The sequence below is a fragment of the Arvicanthis niloticus genome, chromosome 2, assembly GCF_011762505.2.
Source record: "Arvicanthis niloticus isolate mArvNil1 chromosome 2, mArvNil1.pat.X, whole genome shotgun sequence".
NCBI lineage: Eukaryota > Metazoa > Chordata > Mammalia > Rodentia > Muridae > Arvicanthis > Arvicanthis niloticus.
The window spans coordinates 65,822,364-65,844,588 of NC_047659.1; the positions used below are offsets into that span (position 1 = coordinate 65,822,364).

Here is a 22,225-nt window from a genome sequence, read left to right on the forward strand (position 1 = left end):
CCTTCCTCGTAAACTGTTAGCCTTGTAGTACAGTTTATAATATGGAATGTGGAAGGGACCCCCCCCCCCAAGAGGACAATGCCTATTCGTTGTCACTTTCAGCTGTGTTTGCAAGGGAGTATTCTGGCAGCCAGCAAGGACAGTGCTGTTAACAGGTGGGAAGAGCAAATGCAGAGATGTCCTCTCTGTTCCCTTCTTTTTCACCCTCTTCAACCTGACTTTCTGTTTTTCTTCTCTTTCCCTTTTAGAAACTTCCACCCCACCCCCCACCCCCAACACACACATTCTATTTGGCTTGCAGGAGCCATTATACAATAATACACTGGAAGCTAGCCTATACTTGACCTGTCCTGAGCATAGTGATTGGCTGAGCAAAGCCTTATGTGTCACTGGAAAGGTGAGAGCCTGCCATAGGAGATTTCATATAGCAATTTTTGACAGCTTGTTATCTGGATCTGAGGAATGATAGAGAACTTTTAAATTCTAGCTCTGCAAATTCTGTAGTACTTTGTGTCAGAAACAGAAGTAACATTATTCTGTGTATATAAAGAAAGCTGCTTCCTTACAGTGGTCTAGGCTTGGGTCTAAGTGAGCAGGGAGAAAAGGAAGAAAATGCCCCAACAGTCTGTATCTCCTTTCTGAAAGTAAAGCTCTGCACCCTGCTGTGAGTAATGCACGTTGTCAGTGGCACAGCTTGTCATCTGGCTGAGCTAGTTGAGCTATTCCCTGCACAGGCATCCAGCTAAGGAGTTCCTTTCTATAGTCTCCCTTCAATTATCTTCTCCTCAGGCATTGCTGGTGGGAATATAAAACGGTACAGTCACTTGAAAGACAACAGTCTGGCAAGTTTCTCAAAATGTTAAGCATGGAGTTGCCATGTGACTCAGCAGTCTCACTCCTGGGTGTGTACCCAAGAGTAATGAAAACAGATGCTCAGGCAAAAGATCCAACATGGATGTTCATATCTTCATTGTTCATGATAGCTCAAAAATACTAAGGCCTCCATCAAATTAGGAATGGCTAAAGAAAACGTGGTATATCCAAGGAATACAATGGCATTTAGCAGCATGAACGAATGAAGTGCTAATGGATGCTACAGTGTTCTTGACTCTTGAAAATGTTAAGCTAAGTATAAGAAGTCAGGCACAGAGGCTGCACATTAAATGGTCTTGTTTATATTGGATGGATGTGTTAAATATGCAAATTCGTAGTGATGGTGATGGGAAATTGACCAGGGTTGCCCATGGGCTAGAGGAAGTGTACAAGTCTTGGAGTTTGAGGAGTTTCTGCTGATGCGTTCAGTTTCTTTTGGGGTGATGAAATATTTCAAAGTCTGCTGTGCTTATGATCACAGCGCTCTGTGAAGGTGTCTGAAGCTGTTGAGTTGTATACTTTAAATGAGTAGATTTATTACATGTGAGCTATCTCATAAAGCTGTTAAATATTTCATTACATCTTGATGAGACTGAACTTTTTCTTAAAGTAGCAGTGTTAGAAGCCATATCTCAAGGTTGTAGCAGACATCACTTATTTGTTTGGTGTGCCACTGTTTACAGTTTTCATTGCTTTATCTGGCTTGATCCTGGTTAGACCCCACTATGCAGATGAGACTGATACACATAAGAATAAATGGCTTTACAGGATTATACAACTAAATGGTGGAACAAGTGTTTACTCTCAGGCTTTGTGCACACTAGCCAGTGACCTTCTGTGACATGTTAGTGACCTGGCATGCCTCTCAGATTGATTAACCATCACAGTTTTGCTTCTTTAATAGAAATAAAAAAGTCACTTTTGGTCTCTGGATTGCTTTCCTTATCTGGAAATGAAGATAATGGTATTTTAACTTTAAAAGTCATTTTCTCCTTCTCCTGGATTCTTTATGTAAAAAATGGGTGTTAGGGGTATTCCCTGTCTTACAATTATATATAAAGACTGCTAAAAATTATATATAAAGCACTTGCCTGACTGGACAAGTGCTTCACAGAAAACCATCAAGGATTGTTGTTTCTCCTGTTTTATGCTTTTCAACTGCACAGCCTCGGCAGGATTAATAATAACCACTTATGTCCTTGTTCCCTGAGGAACAGAGCCACTGTACTGACATCATCAGATCAGCCCCTCATCTCTGCAAGCTATATGGGAACTGATGTCCGAGGAGCTGGAGAGGAGTGACTTGCCTGAAGCTCTATCCCAGGCTGCCTTTCTACTGTACCAGTTGTTCACTTATTTGTCCCTAGTGGTATTTGTTTGGCCAATTACATTTATTTCTGAGGGTTTGTTACTTGTTAAACATGAAAAAAAAGGCTGGAATAGTGTCACTAGGTGAACTTAACTATATTGAGAGTAAAGCTTTTTGTTTTGGCCTGGCTTTGCCATCCTTAATCAGGCTGCACAGCGTTTAGAGCCCCTGAATGTAACTTTAACTCAAGCATTGATTCTAAGAAGCAATGCAACTGTGTGTACTGCTGTATAGACAGAGAAGGAGCCTAATGAATGGAAATGGTTCTCAACTGTACAGACACTTGTCACACAGTGAAGAGTGATGTCCAAGTCGTGGAGCATCTCGAAGTATTTACATGTAGAAAGTTTGTTCACCATCAGGATCGGCTGCCTGTCTTTACCAGGCCTTTTGACAGAGGATGTATATAAAGGACTCGGGTTGAGAAGGACCTCTGTGACACCGCCTAGAAGTTTCTCATAGCCCACAAGAAAACAGGGAAAACACTGAGAAACCTGGGACTCTGGCTTTCTGCAGCCTGGCATTAAGAAGCTTGTTTCTTAATGAGATGGCTTTGCAGGGTTTTGTTGTTGCTGTTGAGTTTGTTTAGGTTTTCTCTTTTGCTATGGCTCCATCTTGTTCTCTACTCCAGAACAGAGTTCTCCTTTTATGTTAGCCTTATTGGTGTATTGCCCCACAGGAGAAAGGGCCCCACTGCTATTGGCATTCTTGTGTTAATTAAACTGCCTGCTGCAGACCTGGATTGCTGTTGTTGCTGCTGCTATTGTTCATTGTGTGTGTGTGTGTGTGTGTGTGTGTGTGTGTGTGTGTGTGTGTGTGTACTGAGTGAAGTAAAGTGCATGTATGTAAGCTCAGGAGCCCACGTGGAAACAAACCCTGAAAACTGCAAAAGATGGGAGTTGGGGTAAAGCCTTCGGCTTTTAAATAAGTTTGGTAATCTGGCTAGCTGAATGCCAGAGCTCACAAAGCTGAGAATTGCATTTCTGAAGATAAGATAGGCCCCTTTTGTATTTTTATCTTTTTCTCCCAAAATGTGTTGAGTTTTAATATGGTACTTTATCTCTGTAAGCAAGGAAACAGAGCTGGTGATGAACTCATGAGCTGCTAAGTCCAACCCAATAGTTCTCTTCCTTTCATTGATGACCACATCCTAAGAAGTCGGGGTGTGTACAGATTTCTTCTCCTTAAACGCCTGGCTGTTATTTCCTCACTATAGCATGCAGTTGCTTAGGGGCTCACAAAGGTTAAGAAGAACTTTCAGAAGTCTGGTGTAGGGAGGCCCAGACTGCCTTGCAAGTAAAAGTGCTTGTTGTAGAAGTCTGTAGACCTGAATTTGATCCCCAGAACCCACATAAAGGTGTAGGGAGAGAGAGGTGTGGTGGCACATGTCTTTAATCCCAGCTCTTGGGAGACCGAGGTAGCTGGATTTTCTGTGAGGTTGAGGCCAGCTTGGTCTACAAAGTGAACTCCAGGATAGCTAGTGTCACATAGAGAAGGCTTGTTTCAATTAAAAGTGTAGGGAGAGACCGGATTCTGCAGAGTTTTCTCTCACCTCCATATCGTGACAAGCACTGTGCTTGCCTCACTAATGGTATCGTAATAATGATGATGACATCTGTATTTACATGGTTTAGAGAACTGATAGTGGTTTGAAGTTAAGACTTCTGCCTTCTGTCACTGAGCTCAGTGTTTGCAGAGATAGTCCTTATGTCTAGTAACCCCTTTACAAAAACACTTTGTGGTACTTTGAGTCCTTGTAGTTCTGTTTATTATAACCAGGAACAAACTGCTTATTTAAGCGATTCTGAGTAATTTTCTTTTACTTTCTGACTTGCTTACTTGGGTAAATCATACTAGGGACTCATAGTAGGGTCTTAAAATGTATCAGCGGTTGAACAGACCACTCACTGCATGATAAAAGTTAGCATGTGTACAGAGAGGAACAGGGCACTGCATGTTAAAGAGCTAGCATGTGAACAGAGGACAAACATGATAAAGATAGTGTGTGCAGTAGAGAAGGCTTGAGAATCCAGGTGGAAGAGGCAGAGAGGATAGAGGTGTATATGTGACTTGCCTCTTCCTCCCAAGTGCTCAGATTGTAAGCACGTCTCCATGCCCCCCCCCCCCCCCCCCCCCCGTTCAACTGAAGACACTCTTAAGTTAGTAGTTCTGTGAACCAAGATGGGTAGGCACAAACATCATTGTGAATACACATAAAAGGTGTTGAGTAAAAAAATAGGCTTGGACAGTTAAGGCAGAACCTCACCTGCTTGGACAGGACCTCTACCTGTCACTTGACTTGTTTGGAGACTTCGATCAGTGCCTGTTGCTTAAGTGGGACTCTTTAACATCTGGAGGGTAAGCAGGCTTATATTTTGAGGAAATAAGTCTTTATTGGTCTGGATAAATTGAGAGGATTAAATCAGTTTTCTATCTTGTAGACAGATGTCAGATCTATAGCTATAAGAGAACAGGAAATTTTTCCTTATAATTGGAATCGTGTTTTCTAATTGTGAGGTCTTAGGCTATTTGCCTTCACATGAAATGTTTAAGAACATAAGCACAGAGCTATGCTTGGTAGTAGACACTTTAAGTCTCAGCACAGTAGAGGCAGAAGCAGGTGACTTTGAGGCCAGCCTGCTCTTCCTAGCATGTTCCAGGACAGCCCTGGCTATAGCAGTGAACTTTTGTTGAAAGTTAGACCTATAGATTTGGACAAGACCAGCTGACCCTAAAATTTCTAGTTGCATCTTTTACTTTAGTATGGATTTTCTGGTAGTTTTTAAAAAATATTAGTTAAAGGCACATTTGTTTTTTTTTTGTTTGTTTGTTTTTTGTTTTTTCGAGACAGGGTTTTGATGTGTAGTCCTGGCTATCTTGGAACTCACTCTGTAGACCAGGCTGGCCCCCAACTCAGAAATCCGCCTGCCTCTGCCTCCCAAGTGCTGGGATTAAAGGCGTGCGCCACCACCGCCCGCCCAAAAGGCACAGCATTCCACAATGTTTGTGTAGGTCAGTGGATAATCCTGTTACTGTTTTTCACTATGTGGGTCCCAGGGATTGAGCCTAGGTAACTAGCTTGGTAGCAGGCACCATTACTTGCTGAGCCATTTCACTAGCTCCACATTTTGCTTCAATAATTGTGTTTTCAATGAAACCTCAAGCCATCTGTAACTATTCTGAGTGGCAGCTAATGTCGGTTGGTTTCCCTGTGTCTTGTTTTATATGCTGTTACTTGTCCCATGTAAAGATCAGTACCTGGTTGAAACTTGATTTCAGTCAGTTTTCTTCTGCTAGATTTTCATCTTCTTAAGTGTAGTGCACCACTAATGCATTGTTACTATATGATAAAGGCAAAAACAAATTTATAGCTCTTAACCAAAATCCTAACCTTTCTTCCGTTTGCTTGATTTACTGCAAATTAAATTATGTTATGCCTGATAGAAATCATTAAGTACATAATTTAAAGCAGTTGCCGTGATCCATCTTTTGCCAGTTTTTGCCCTTATATCCAAATATGGAACTTCAAGTCTGAAAGGGAGTAGAATGATTAGAAAACCACCCTTCTGGAATCCTAAGTGAGCATCCTCTACATGTCCGTGTGTGACATCGGGTCCTTTGAGCCCAGAGCCAGCAATGTACACCCTACATTCAGTGTGTAGTCTTCAATCCTTGACTCACTTGCCTGATTTAAATATTCATGCTTCACCAGAAGGAAAAGCTGCTCACTTCTAAAAGCAGGCCAGTTTTTTTTTTTTTTTTTTTTAATGGCCCCTTTGGCACTTTGTACTATATTAATACAGCCTTAGAGAAGGTAGTTTGGCAGAGTGCACCCTTATCACTTCAGGGGCCCATGGAAGGGGAGAGCATTGCAGATATTAATAACTAATGGACTGCGATAGAGCTTTCTTTGCTCATCTGCTTGCTTCTCTGGGTGTGGGCCAATGTATGTGAGCCCAAAAGCATGTATTTGATATGTATGTGTGGTGACAGTGATGATGGAGGTGGGTCAGCTACACAGATGCAGGATGCTTCAGAACAGACGGCAAACTTGTACGCCTTTGTTTTAGTTTGCTGTTTGGATATGACAACATTTGAAAGCCCTCTTTGTGCTCATTGTTTGGTCATGAATCTCACTCCTACATCACTCATTTTAGCTTACGGACTAGAGTGCACTTTTTAAAAGTTTATAGAATTCCCCTCCCCTCCCCTCTCCCCTCCCCTCCCCTCCCCCCTCCCCTCCCCCCTCCCCTCCCCTCCCCTCCCCTCCCCTCCCCTCCCCTCCCCTCCCCTCCCCTCCCCTCCCCTCCCCTCCCCTCCTTTTCTTTTCTTTTCTTTTCTTTTCTTTTCTTTTCTTTTCTTTTCTTTTCTTTTCTTTTCTTTTCTGTGTGTGCCTGTGTTGAGGCCAAACCAGGGTATTGGATCCCTTGGAACTAGACTTAAAAATGAACCATTTGATGTGACTGCTAAGAACTGAACCCAGGTCTTTTGCAAGAGCAGCAAGCACTTGTAACTTTTGAGCTGTCTCTCTAGCCCCATAAAGTGTACTTTATATTGATTTGACTTTTTACCATATGGAATTTAAACATTTATATGTCATATTTTAATCATTACAGAATTAAAAAGTTTCATGTCTTTTATGAAGAGCAAGATAGTCTATGTAAGGAAATATGTAATAGGAAAAGGAAAGATATTTAAGATAAAAAATAATAAAGTAAGAGGAAAGCAATATGAGGCACTGAGTGGAAGGGATCTGGAGATCCTGACTGCCACGTGTCTTGGTGCATGGAACTGCTACAGCAAAAGCACCCTGGCCCACAGAGTTTATCCATCACAGCCACACAGGCTGGGAATCCAAGGTCAAGGTGCCAAACAGATTTAGTGTCCTTGCATAGAGAGGAACAACAGGCTGCACCAAGCCTTTTAAAATGGTACTAACCGTATTCATGAGGATGGGCCCTCACTGTTTCTACCTTTCTTGATAGCTGTTACATTGAAGCTTGGCTTTCAACAAAGAATCTTAAAAGGATAACGACTTAGAACATAGCTTTATGTCTTAGTTATAGGACAGAAGACACTGAGAGTTCAGCTGACTTGAGAGTCCAGATGAAATGTTACAATTTCTTCAGTCTTTCTTCAGTTGAACAGTTTGCAGAAAGTATCCAGTGGGTTTGGGACAACCAAGGACAATGTGTCCTTGGTCCATCCCGTTGGATCAACTCAGGTGCTAAGGAAGTCTTCCAGAGTTTCATTAATTACCCAGACTTATGTGGCACTCTCTAGTATATTCCTCATTATTGTCAAGTCCTGCCTCTCAGTTTAAAATGGCTAAGGACCCATCCAGTTATCTTTTTTTTTTCTTTTTCTTTTCCCTTTCCTTTTCTTTTCTTTCTTTCTTTCTTTCTTTCTTTCTTTCTTTCTTTCTTTCTTTCTTTCTTCTCCTCCTCCTCCTCCTCCTCCTCCTCCTCCTCCTCCTCCTCCTCCTCCTCCTCCTCCTCTTCCTCCTCCTCCTCCTTCTTCTTCTTCTTCTTCTTTTTTGAGACAGGGTTTCTTTATATAACTAGAGCCCTGAATGTCCTGTACTTGCTTTGTAGATTAAGCTGGCCACTATCTATGCCTCTACCTCCAGAGTACTGGGATTAAATTAAAGGTGTGGGCAACCATACCTGTCCCACCCAGTTATTTTAATCAGATTCCAGTATTCCTATTGACAAATATGTTTAGTTATGTAACATTACTACAGTTCTTTTTTTTTTTTTTTTCATTTGAACATACGAACTGGATTGAGTTGCCTGGCACCCTGAAAAATAACCAGAATGTTATAAAAGTCATACCTTTGTTTTGTTTTGCATTCATTTAGACATTAGTTGTGAAGATGATTTTGTAAAATAATGTTAAATGTAGCCAGAAAGTTACATTCTAGGGGCTCTGAAGAGATGGCTTAATTGGTAAAAATGCTTGCTGTATAAACACAAGGACCCAAATTTGGATCTTTAACACCTTCATAAAATCTGGGAATGGTGGCACATAACTGTACCCAGTGTTGGGGAGGAAAAGATGAGAGGATTCTCAGGGCTTGCTGGCCTGGCAATAGGTAAACTCTAAGTTCAGTGGGAGACCCTATCTCAAAAACTAAGGTGGGCATGATGAAGAAGATACCTAATGTTGATCTCTTACCTCCACACACATGCATCTACACACATACACCAGCCTGAACACACATAGACTGGAGATTGAAAACATGGCTTTGTACTAACATAGAAATTACCAGTATAAATGAATGGGCATCAAGAATTTTAGAAATACAGTAGTTGAATCTTATTCTCTAGGATCACAGAGTATAGGGTTTTAAGGAATTCTGGGTCATAGCTTTAATACAAGGCACAGAATCCTTTTGAAATAGGATTGCCTCCCAGTGTGAATATGTAAGAACTAAATATCATGATGTCTTCTTAATGTTTAAGTTCAGGTGGCTCATGGGAGAAGAAAGCTGTATTGCTCCTGAAGGTGGAAGTATGCATGTAGATTGTAGGCTCATCACAAGGATCACTGCACTGTTCTTTGAATGTTTTCATAGGTTTGAAGTTTTATAAAGAGCATGAAAGTCAAAATGCTTCCTAGTTTGTTTTAAGTCAGGGTCTTTGTGTGCTGGGTGCACAGTAAAGTAACAAACCAGGCAGCACCAATGGCTTGGGTGGCAAGTCTGTGCATACATCCTTCTTCAGGTAAGACATGCAAACCTGAAAGATGCAATGAACCTTGGTAGTTGAAGCAACTTCTGAGTTTGGGATTGACACAATAAAAATTTGACCTAGGTGATGAAAAAATAATCTGTTTTAATGTATTTAATAATATGCAGTAGAAATTGTTACTGTTCAGAAGAAATGAGCTCAGTACTCAGATTGCTACTGACACAGATGTTTTTCTGAACATCGTAATGAGTTTTTCCTCTGACTTTCTTTTCTGGTCACATGACTATGTATTCCAAGTAGTGTTTTATGTGGATTATGAGAATTTAGTTTTTAAGAAGATAACCGTTTTTACTTCTGTGCTTAAAATGTGTTGCAGGTTTTTGAGAAAGAGGAAGAGGTAGGAAGTTAAACTTTTATATGGTCTTTTGGAGGGAAAAAGTGTTTGTGTTTCGAGCTTGCCACATTATTTTTATTGTGGGAAGCTGGTGAGGCAATCCTGTATATTATGTTGATGTGCTCACCACTGTGCCTTGATGCAGATGGCACCAACCTGGAACTCTTCACTGACTCCATCAAGAATGTTCACATGTGTGCACACGTATGTGCTCAGTCTTCACAGATCCTTGTGTGAGCACACACTCATGTATGTGTGCTCATGCACTCTTCTATTTTGAACTCCAAGAGTGTAGTTTTTCGAGTGAATAGATTTATATTTAACTAAAGGGGAAGGAGGAGCTATTCCTGGGCTGTTGCTGTTTAAATCTTCAATTCATGAGCGAGAATCTGGGCTATGATGAAAAATTGCAGTGATGTTTAACTTGAATCTTCTACTCTAGCACAGTACACAGTTTTGTGTAAGATACTTCAGAGGATTGAGCAAGCATTTGTTAGAAGCAAGATTCTTAATACTTCACTCGTTCTTTTCAGTGTGCTGGGCTGTGATAGCTGCTGAGCCCCGAGTTTCTAATATACAAGAATGAGTCACCCACTGTTCTCTTTTCAGACTCACTTAGGTTTCAACAAGAGCTACAGAGCTCCAAGCCCCACCGTACTACAGTTGTTATGCAAACATTGTTTCTCCTTTTTATAGTTGTCTTACCCTTACTTTAGAATTAGAGAGTGCTTTGAACAGTTATTGTCAGTGCAACGTACTATTTTTCTCTACTTATTATTGCGAGTAGTGCCATCATTACAGTGGAGGGATCTTGGGCCACTTCCACTCTAGTTGGCCTCTGTTTTTCCTCCATCCATTACTGAGGTAGGGCCACTATGCTTAATGAAATTCCATTTGTTTGTGACCTGTGTTATATTATTTCTGTCTCCATAAATCCAGTAGTGGAATGATTAGTGCCAAAGGTTGTTCGGAAGAAACCACATCTGGTTAATCTGTTATTTGGCATGTTTTCTCAGATATTCAGAAACTAGCACAAAGAAACATGACAGGTTAAATTCTGGTACTATGACAGTCACATGTGTCTTTAAAATGGGTTATAAAAAATCTAATTCCCCCACCTCCAGTGCTGTTTGCATTATATAAACTCATTTGATGGCTTTTTTTTTTTTTTTTTTAAGTTTTAATCATAGGGAAATTTTCAAGTTAATTCTGATGTTAGTCAGGGACTGAGGAAGCTGCTGCAGGCTAGAGTCTGGGTCAGGAGTCTGACAGGGATATAAAGTTTTATGTTATTCCTATAATATTAACCTTTGTTTTTTACTACTCAGAAACGTAATTCAGTCCTACTAGAGCTAGAACTGAAGCTGTGCCTGTCCTGAGTTTGAAGGTCTTACTGACTGATAGAAAGAACAGACTGTTAGAGGAGGACTGCATGCATGACACGGCTTGTGTGTGGAGCTCACAGGTCAGCCTGAGGAGTCAGTTCTTGCCCTCCACCATGTCAGTTCTGGGGATTGAGTTCAGGACATCAAGCTTGGTGGTAAGTGCTCTTATCTGCAGACCCAACTCTTGGGTGGTTGTTCGCATAGCTAACTCCTTTACTTCCTTAAAGAGCCCCAAAACATGTCTGACACATGTAGATCAATAAATGGTTTTGTAGGATTGGGGGTGTATTTCTATGGTAGAATGCTTGCTTGCCTAGTGTTCACAAGGCCCTTGATTCAATCATCAGACCCTTCCCAAGAAACCAATCTAAGCAAAGGTAATAAAACAAGGTATGCAAATATACACAACATGGGTGAATAACAGAATAGACTTGGTGTGATGGTAAGTTAGTAAACTAGAAGAAATCTGATGTAGCAGCAGAATGAGAGATGGGAAAGTGAGAGGTAATGAACGTGGAAACTGGATATAAGGCATTTATAGAGTAAGAGTTTCAGAAGACAAGTGGCCATCAAATTACAGAAGAAATGGCACTGACTCAGGAAAGTCAGATTGAGAAAGTATTTGTCGATCAAGATTAATTGGGGGAGGGCATGGAGACTCATCCTCTTGCTTAAAATGTTAAATTCTCAAGTAGATAGAACACACCTTAGATTTCTCCTCAGTCCAGGACAACAGCAGCTGAAACAAGTAACACATAAAAGAACACGAGTCAGATCCAAAGGCCATCTTCTTCTGAGAGGTAGAAGATGAGGGAAGGAGAGAGTGTGACCCAAAAGCTTTGGACTTAGAGAAGAAATCATGGTGGTGTGAGGTCCAGAGTTTGCTGCGAAGACAGCCCTCCTGACACTGTAGAAGCATCTGTTCCACCCAGCGTGGTCAGAAGGTCAGGGAAAACAAGCAAAATCAAGTCAATTCTCTGAAAAGATTAGCAGATTTAACAAATGTTTTGGGTAGTCTCCCTATTGCAATAGCATCAGAGGAGGACAGGAAAGCTGCTTTCAACCATGTTTGCAGGAGATGTGCTTACCTATTTAGATAACAGGAGTCAAGATGTGTATCACAAACTAGTGGTAGTGAGGTGCCTACACAAGGTTAAATCAGACCAAAGGCTTTTTTTTTTTTTTTTTTTTTTTTTTTAATTGAGAAAAGAAAAATAGAAACAGCCAAGTCATTGGAGTTGGAGATACAGCCCTGTGGTAAAACATCTGCTGGGGTCCTGGGTTCAATACTCTGCACTGAGTATTTAAAAAAAAAAAAAAAGTTCAGTCACAAAAGAAATGTTGTAAAAGCTTTAGGTAAACATAGCAAGGAATGTGCAATGCCTGTCCCTTTTCCTTCTCTTAGGGACTCACCTTCTTGAGCTTCCCAGTGTTCTCTCTCTCTCTCTCAGCTTAGGTCTGAATGTTCATCTAATATACTTTTTTCCTTTGCACCTGTCATTTTAAAAATAATTATTTATTTTTTTCTGCTTCTAGTTTTATACTCTAAGAGAGCCAGGACTTCATGTACTTATTCAAGGGGTAGTCTCTGTGTCTAATATAATGTAATGTACTCATTAAGTACAATCAGTCAGTGAATCAATTGCTAGAATCAAAACATACTTAGGAAGTGATTGGTGAAACAGTAGATTGTTGGTAAACATATGAGCTAAATAACACATACTCAAGAATCGAATTGTCCTATCAATCGGAATTTTATGCATAATAGTAATTGTTCAGGTCAGCAGAGAAGAAGGATTGTTCAATTAAACCATCTAAGAACATTTAACATATTTTAGAATGACTAGCAAGAGAGTTTCTGGGTCTCGACTTTCAATTGCAAATTACAAACTCAACTCAAACAAGCTCTAGCCTGAGAAGGCTATTGGAATGATACAAAAAGTATCATAGAAAGGAAAGAAAAGCTACAGTCCCCCCACCTAGAATTCAGGAAGCAACAGGGCCCTCGATCTTCACAGATTAACAACCTGTGAAATACTCTCTCTTGTGTTGTGTTCTCATTCCTTTTCTAGTGTGATACAGCAACTCTATGTGGCAGAGACTGCAACCTTTGTTACCTTTGGAAGAAAAGCAAACTGTCCAGCTCTCTTTGTGTTGAAAATCCCTGGGGAGGTACTTTGATTTTTGTGACTTGGGTCATAAGCCCATTTTCCCAGACTAAGGCTTAAAGCAATCCCTACATCTAAGGAGATAGGGCAATGTAAAGAGTGGAATGCAGGCTGCAGTTTGGGCTCTGTGGGCATGTGTGTCCATGTGTCTCAGGGTGATGGTATAAAGAAAACCTTTCTCAAACAAGCTGTCCTCTCCAAGGTGCCTTGTGATGAGCTCATTGGTTGCTCTGCCTTGTTCATTTATTTGGTCTGCTCTTAACCCCTGTTTAGTGTCAGATGCAAAAATAAAATGAGTAGAATTTTATTTAAAATTAAAAAATTATTAAAAACTGAAAGAAGAGCTGGGTGGTGGTGGTGCACACCTTTAATGCCAGAGCTTGGAAGGCAGAAACAGGCAGATCTCTGAGTTCAACGCCAGCCATGGTCTACACACACACACACACACACACACACACACACACACACACCCCACATGCTAAAAGAAAATGGAATTTTTGTCATTTTTACTGTAGATGTGGAAGATCTTCATTAGCATATGAAAACCAGAAACCATACAGGAAGAGAGTTAATAACATAAGAGGATTAAGGGGAATACTTACATGAAAATGCCCTTATATAACCCAAAAAGTTGTTTCATAATGATCAGAGGTAAGTTTATTAAAATAGGTATAGCAGGGGTAGGAGAGTTGGCTTGGTGGTTAAAACACTGGTTGCTCTTCTAGAGGACCTGGGTTCAATTCCCATCACCTACCAAGGCTCACAACCATTTGTAGTTGTGGCCCTCTTCTGACCTCCACTAGCACCAGGTACACGTGGTATACAGGCATACATGCAGGCAACTCATCCATATGCACAAAAATAATTAATAATTATAGTAATAATAGACAATGTACATATTAGAGTCTATGATTTTAAGCAGACAAGTAATTATGTACAATAAATATATTTCAGTGGGAATGTGAATATACATAAATTTTAAAAAAGAAGGAACTCTCCTTTATGTAAGTAACAACAGTAAAATAGAAATTAAAAGAATGACAAAATGTCTCAAACTCTTGTTACACATCTGACAAAGGGTCTTCAGATTTATATGTTAAAGAGTTCTTGACCCAAAGAAAAGGACAAGCTTCTAAGGGTAGCAGGAACATTAATAGGCAACTCACATACAAAAAAGTAAAAAAAAAAAAAGCCAAAAAACCTGTCCGTATTACAAAGAAGAAAACATCAATGGACAGTAAGTGTATGAGCAATGAGTAGCCTTACACAATCAGGGAGTAAGATTTAAAACCTAGTCTCTGAGCCATGCCCATGGCTCAGTTGATAAAAGAGGCTGCAGCCAAGTCTGGGACCCACATGGTGGAAGGAGAGAACTGACCCCTGTGAGTTGTGAGTTGTCTTCTCTTCCTCCATTCAAATGTTATGTGTCCCTACCCATAAGTAAGTTAAAACAAAGCAGGAACCCTAGCCTGGCTTGTCGGTGCAGGCTATAATCCTAGTCAATGGGAGACTGACAGGAGGATCACAGGTTCAGAGTCTTGGCAGTGCACAGATTGAATTCAAAGCCAGCTTAGACAGATTGCTGAAACCTTGTCTCAAAAAATGTAACAGGGCCCAGTGGCTGGGTATAGTGGCACATGTCCTTAATCCTAGCATCCAGAGGAGGCAGAGGCAGGTGGATCTCTGTGAGTTTCAAGCCAACTTGGACTACACATTGAGTTTTTAGGCTAGCCAGTGCTACATAATGAGACCTTGTTTAAAAAAACATTAATAGAGGTCTGTGATAAGTTACTCATCCATCATGTGTAGTATTCCAGGCTCAGCTCTTCATGCCTCAGTGATATACACACGCACACGTACACACACATTTATATACATATAGTGATACATATATGTAAAACCATGAGATATTGTTTTGCCATGTTGGCAAGATAAACATACATCATGTCAACAATAATTACTGATGTGGAGTTGAGAATTCTGTGTACCGGTAGCTGGTTTACCACATAGGGAGCAGAATTTGTATTTTGTAGCAAATCTGATATGTGCACCTATGTGTCTCACCAGATGCATATTCTAGAGCATCATCATCCAGTGTGGCTGCACATATAAAGTAGCATTTTCTAGTTGCTGTGTGTAAGAAGAAAACAGGATTAATTTTAAGTTGTGATCATTAGTTTTAACTATGTATTTTATGAAATGTACTATTTTATTGTAAATTTTAAATACTAAAATCTAAATACTTAAGTTAAATACTGAAATCTAAATACTTCAACATATAATCAACATCATGAATTTCCTGTGAGCTGTTTTACACTTTTTTTTTTTAATGAAGTCTTTGAACCTGGTGTTTGTATTTTCTACCTGCAGCACATCTCATTTGCCTTAGCCACATTTCCATGTTCAGTAGCTGCATGTGGCTAGCAGATACTGTACTGGACAGGATAGCTCTAGAGATGCCCTTACTGATGTACAGAGGGACTTGTTTATAGTGGCCTTTTTCATAATAGCTGAAACAGAACCAATCCAAGCATCTTTTGACAAATAAATTGTGGTACATTTTTATCATGAAATGCTATACTACAGTTACAAAGAAAAATAAATGAACTACAGATTTGTTAATTATCATGGGGAACTTTGCAATATTGGAGGAGAATTAAAATTACAGAAGAATACTTAAAAGCTATTAAAATATAATTGGCATCTGTATAGTTGAAATGAGAATTTGGCTAATGTATGAGGTTGTGAGGCCCTAGGTTCAATCCCTAGCAAGGTACACACACAGTTATAGTTTACAGATATATATGTAGTAAAGTCATAAAGAAAAAAAATAAGTGAAAAATTTAGAAGTAGTTGCCTCACAAGCCAGAGAACAATACAGCTGAAGAGAAGTGCTTGCAGATAGATATTCAAAGATACTGTTGTTAGCCTGACCCTTAGAGGTATATGTGCAAGTACACATACATGTCATTAATTCTCAGTATATAGTTGATATTCAGTTTCACTAATCAGAGAATAATAATGATGAAGTGGATTCTTTTTGCCTGTGAAACTGGTTAAAAATGTGAAGGTTTCATTCTGGTATGCTCAGCACTGATTCCAGTGCTTAGGTGGCTTAAGTCTGGAAGCTTGATAATGTGAGGTCGGCTATGCTACAAAGCAAGTGCTGTGTTGAGTGACGCTGTCTCTGGACAGTTAATGTATTTGGAGAGCAGCAGTGCCCACAGATGGGTGAGACTGTGCAGCCTTTGGGTAGTAGAAATCTACATTTAAAATTGATTTCAGCATGGTTCTGTCTTTACTTTTAGGTTCTGTCTTTAGTGTGGTTCACTGGAATCATGAATGTTTGGCATGTGCAAAGCCCTGTCTTCAGTCCTCTGCACCAAAAGAAAAGATTTAAATGAAGATACATTTCTTTTGTTCTGTGAGATGGACCTCATTTTAAGCAGCTGGAGTTATCCTAAGGATCCTAGATGGTGTTCTAGACCAGTGGATCTCAACCTGTGGGTCGAGACCTTTGAGGTCACATATCAGATATCCTGCATATCAGATTTACATGTTGATTCATAACAGTAGCGAAGTTAGAGTTATGAGGTAGCAGTGAAACAGTGTTATGGCTGCAGATCAGCACAACACGCATAGTGAAGGGTTGCAGCATGAGAAAGGTTTGGAACTACTGCTCTAGACTTACTTAGTTAGTGGCCTAGTGCCGGCCAGTCCACGTTTGAGGCATTGCTAGAGACTTGCACAGTTACTACCCTTTCTCATCAAAGTGTTGGTATGGAGTGTGCAGACACTGAGCTGTTCCCCTATGCCCAAACATTTTTCTTTAACCCAGCATTTACGATCAGGTTTTGACCTATTTGGCAATCAGCAAATAAAACTGTGGTCTTCATTTTCGTATAGAAAAGAACAAAAAGCTGTGCATTTGGGGAAATCGGGTAGCTGTGTGACCCCATTACAATCTAGACCTTGAACCTGCTGCTAGCTTTAATCAGACATTCATGTCTCATTCTGGGTGAGAGTCACTTCTGTATTCAGGGATACTTTCACTTTGAATAGAGTGCTAATAATAAAGTCTCTGGAAGAGAAAAAAATCATTGAGTTCTTTTCTGAACACTGTTTGGTCTGAGTTTAAAACCAGAGAAAAAGAGTCCCAGCCAGGTGCTCTGGATTTTACCTGCCTCCGTACTTACTAATTTGAAGAGAGCCTGAGACCCAAGTAGTGGAAGAAACACACAGCCTTCTGTCTTCCACATGTGGCTGCTTTAGACAGCGTGAGTTTGTGCTGTCTCTCTTCTCCTACAGAGTACAGCTTCCACGCACCTTCTCGTTCTCCTGCAGCACATGTGTGTCTGGCAGGCTGTGATTGTTTGTTTGTTTCTTTGTTTGTTTGTTTTAGCCAAGGAGTGACATATCAGTCCAAACCGTGGTTTATTGATTGTGAACTTGGCAGGCCCATGTGAAAGATGGGTAGTTACAGTTATTACTGCAGTTGGGAACTAAGAAAACCATTTCTAACACAGGCAGGAGGCAAAAGGCTTGGTGAGGAGAGGCTGGGATGGATGTATTGCAGAACAAAGCTCAGGATTAATCATTGGTTGAAATGGCCACATAACAGAAAGAGACAATTCTGAAGGTTTGAGCCAATGTGCTGCTAATGTGCTCCCTGATACACTGTGCTCCATGTGCTCAGTACTGCCTGACATGCTAGTCCTCAGAGAAGTTCCACACTGTGTGAGCATTCTCTCTGGTCAGTTACCCCATTTCCTTCGCATCTGGCCCAAAGTACAAGTTGCTCTTATAATCTCTCCCTCCTCCCTCCTCCCTCTTTCTTCTTCTCTTCCCGCTTCCCTCCCCTCTCTCCCTTCACTCTCTCCCTTCACTCTCTCCCTTCACTCTCTCCCTTTCTCCTCCTATCATCCCCTCTCATTTTTCCCCTCTATTGTTTGGAAGAAAAAAAATTCAAGTTCTTAAAAATGTGAATTTAAAAAAACTTAAAAATAGTTTTATAAGAACATAAATTTATCACGAGAGAGAGAGAGAGAGAGAGAGAGAGAGAGAGAGAGAGAGAGAGAGAGAGAGAGATGGTCTATGTAGTTCTGGCTGCCTAGAACTTGCTATGTAGACCAGGCTGACCTGGAATTTATAGAAATCCACATGCCTGTGCCTCCTAAATGCTGGGATTAAAGGCATGTGCCATCATATCTAGCTTGAATATAGAATTTGAGATTTAGTGGAAATTCATTTTATTGTTTATGTTCCAGTTGTTTTAAAATGTTAAATTTATGTTTCTGGTTTTGTGTTCAAGGTTGTTTAAAAAAATTATTTTTAGGTGCATTTGCAGAGTAGACTAGTGATAAATACAAAGCAATAAAAAAAGTGGCTGGAGAAATATACATAGAAAGTACAAAGGAGCAAATATGTGGAATGAGGTTAACAGTTGTAATGTATAGGAGTGTGTTGTATCCAGAACTGCTTGATAAATAAGTAGATTACTGCTGTTCTTGGGAAGTTGGCTGGTAAAGTAAATGATGGACATGTTCATGTCTTTCACTATAGCAACCATTTTACTGTATATATGTGTTTTATATCTTGTACCTTAAATATCTACAGTAAAATTTGTATTTTCAAAAATAAGTCAGTTAGTGAGATGGCTTAGCAGGTAAAGGCACTTGCTTTTTGAGCCTTATGATCTGAGCTCAATCCCTGAAACCTACATAAAGGTGCAAGGAGGAAACTGAGTCCACAGAGCTGTTCTCTGATCCTCACATGCACAGTGTGGCACGAATGTGCCCATTGTGGTTGTCATCACCATAAAGAAAGTTTTAAAAAAGTAGAATAAAGAAAAGTATTTCTACATCTCAGGCTAAGAAAGAACATTCTTTCTACAGATGCTAGTACTGAAATTAGGTGTTAATCCCCACATGTTCAGACAAGAAACCCTAGATGAAAATGTTAAGCAAATCATATGGCTAGAAGAAAACACAATGCCATGTCCTCGTACAATAAAGGAAACATTTTTGATTGGAGTAACAGTTCACAGAGATAAAAAAATAATAATAATTGTCATTGTTTTGACACTCACCGAAAGAAACTGGAGAATAAAAGCCAAAAATGTGCCTTGGTCATATTCTACACTGAGCTGTCTACAGAGGGCAGTATTTTAAGCCTGCAGTAGCTTTGAAAGTCTTAAGGAGATGCAGTTCAGATGCACAATCAGCAGTTTGCTCTGTTGTTTAGTATTTATTCTTTGTCTAAAGCTGTAATGCACAACACTTTGCTCTCTTAGCTAGGTGTGTCAGGGCTTCCTTTTTACAAAGGGTAGCATGTTACCTTTCTGTCTTAAGAATGCATTTCCATGAGAATATAATTATAAAATCAAGTTATAAACACCATCCAAAGAATACGTCTTTGAAACACCTTCAGAAATAAAAAGTGTTTTACTTTTATCTTTCTTCTATTCTTAACTTTCTTCTTGTCTTTTGTTGTTATTTTTGCTAACTACAAAACAGCAGAGGGAGAGGAAACTTGTAATAGTTCTTAACTAAAAAGACCCCAGTGGCCATTTGTTATTGTATGCTGTTAGAGGTGATGTGGATGTATTGCTAGGTTTTTAGATTATATTTAAGAAAAATGTAAGAATGAGGACAGTAAAGAAGTGTTTGAATTTTAAACTCAAAAGGAAGCATAGGGTAATCGCTAAGCTGTTTTCAGAATGGTCACTTAGCTGGGGCTCTAAGAAAGAGCAGGATGTTGTTTGGAGAGAGCTTTCATGTGAGGAAAATCTCCAGTTGAGTAATTGTTAGACTTGATGAAAATCCATACCAAGTAGTGTCAAGTAGTTAAAAAGTGTCCCCAGCTGCCAAGTGCAAAACTATGACATCATCATTGACTTCTCCAGTCAGGCCCTTAACTCCTCACTTTCATGACAGCTAGGACATTCACAAGCTATACTGAGTCTTAAAACATAAAAATAAATGAATATGCCATGAGTATATGGGCCTGAGATTTGGGTTCAATTAGCAGATCCTCCGTGGTTGAGGTACATCTGATGTCTGTTCTCTTTGGGCTCATGTAGTTCTTCCTGGGTGTAGGAAGACTTGTTAAAGCAAAAGAAAAGGTAAACACACTGCAAAACAAGCTTTTAAAATGGAAAGAAGCCCTTCCGCATAGACAGCAAGATGAGAGTTACAGCTGATCAGGAAGCCTTAGAGGAAGAATTTTTTTTCCAAAATGCAGTAGATATAATGTTATTTTAATTATAAAGCAATGTATATTTATCGTCAAGTCCTTTGCCAAGATACCAAGGCAGAAATCGCCTGCAAGCTCACCACTGTTCACATTTTGATGCACAATGTGCTTTATTTTCATAGGAATTAATGTGAGATTATTCCAGAAGAGCCAAGAGGGATCAATGTGTATATTCTTAAAAATTGAAATGATGTTGCATGCTGACACCAGATAAACTCTGGAAAGTTGGAGCTTGGGTGAATGCTTAAGAATGCAGGAGCTGGAGAAGCAGCTGGAGCAGCTGAGAGCATCGAGAGCTCTTGCAAAGGACCCCAGTTCAAATTTCAGCACCCTTATGGGGTAGCTCACAACTGCCTGTAATTCCAGCTTTAGGGAATCCAACACCCTCTTTTGGCCTCCATGGACACTGTAATCAGGTGTACAAGCCCATACCCAGCCCCCCTCTTTTTTTTTTTTTTTTTTTTTAGAATACAAGTGAAGTTTTGGGACAATTGTTTTTGTGTTGTAGCCTTCAAACTCCCCCCCCCCCTTTTTTAAAAATGTGTCCAAGCTATTTCTGGCTCAGACCTTTTGTTAGCTTACCATCTGTTACATCACCCCAACTGTAGTAAATGTTAACCTGTTTGTATTATTAGACTGTTGTGAAATGGTAGTTGACTGATATTACTTTATCTCAGCACTAGGAAGGCTGTATGTTGGCTAGGGAGTGATATTTCTGTGGTGGCCAAAAAATACTTAATGTACTTAATACAAATAGGGAAGCAAAATATTGTCGACTTTGCCTGTTATCTTCCCCATGTGAATTCCAAGCCAAAAGCAGAATGGACAAGATGGGAATGATTCTCTAAGAGGTGTGGTGTGTCCCCAACACTGATTTCTGGGAAGAAAGCTTCTCAGGAACAAAGGCGTCTCCTCATAGCTTTGGCAGCTAGCCCTCATGTGCTGGGAGGTGAATAGGGAATGTCTTGTGCACTTGGGTATTTTAAAGATCTTAAGGATTACATTTAGTTGATTGGTTTGCTACTTTCTTGAGGAGTTGTATGCGCATTAAAGACTTAATCAAATTGCATTGCATTTTGTGTTTCCTGTGTGAGTGTCTGCATTCAGGTGTAGATAGCACTGTTTTCCCAGCCCAGAAAGGGCAGGGTGCTCAGTTGCCTTTATAAAGGCAATTTCTTGCTTGACTGCGATTGAGTGCAGAATTATAATACCAAGGGCTTAATTTATAACAGAAAATGCAGGAGTGCAAACCTGTTAAACCCCTTCTACATGTATAAATAAGGTAAACAATGGCAGATTAGCATGGAATATTGTTTGATGTAAATAATCTTAAAAACAAATTTCCTTGGCCTCTGCTTGTCATACCTGTTAGCACATAGAAAACTTGTAGGAATCAGGGCATCATCTTTGAAATACGAAATCAGAGTGGAGAAGCAGAGTGGCACGAGGCAGCTGCTGTCTGGATTGGCAGCCTATTTATAATCCGGGAGGCTTGTCGCTAGATTGCCACGCCGTGTGCTGTGCATCGTGTGCCCGCAGGAGATAGGAATGATGATTTGCCCGTGTGTGTGTGTGTGTTTGTGTGTGTGTGTGTGTGTGTGTGCATGTGTGTGCATGCATGTGCACGGCTGTTCCTGAGCTCAGACTTCTAATTTTTCAACAAGGGATTCCTTTTCCTGCATAGCAATAGAGCATGCCAGTCAAAGCAGATTTTGGAGTTGCAAGCACTGAACAGTGTCTCCTCGGTACCTGGGAATTCTTGTGCTGGAGGAAGAGTTCTGGTGGGCCAGATATTTAAAGATGCCTGCCCTTCTTTTCATTCTTCACCAGGCTTCCTCTGCTGAGTGAATCATGTGGGATAGGATGTCGCATTTCAGTACCTTTTGGCTATCTCTGCACGTTAGACAATAACCATTGCCAAGCCAACGGGGTCTCAGGTTTTTTAATTACGGATTTAAATGCCCACAGGAGCTCTGCTCATATGTTAATTCCACTGTTTGACTTTAAAGGATTTTTTTTGGTTTTGTTGTATTTTGTAATTTGGATTATAAAAGGCAGTCAGCCATTCAATATGGAGACAGTTTACCACA

At 40.1% G+C, this 22,225-nt stretch overlaps 1 protein-coding gene across 25 annotated transcripts in view; it reads left to right on the forward strand.

Annotated features, from left to right (window-relative positions):
- The window catches only part of Phf21a (PHD finger protein 21A), a 174,608-nt gene that overhangs the window by 70,737 nt on the left and 81,646 nt on the right, over positions 1-22,225 (forward strand). Inside the window, exon 3 of one of the 25 annotated variants that reach the window (XM_076929283.1) lies at positions 10,657-10,868. The exons of the other annotated variants lie outside the window; for them this stretch is intronic. Within the exon in view, the coding sequence (XP_076785398.1) occupies positions 10,761-10,868 (108 nt within the window). The 5' untranslated portion in view covers positions 10,657-10,760. The remainder of the gene's footprint in view (positions 1-10,656; positions 10,869-22,225) is intronic. 25 annotated transcript variants of the gene reach the window in all.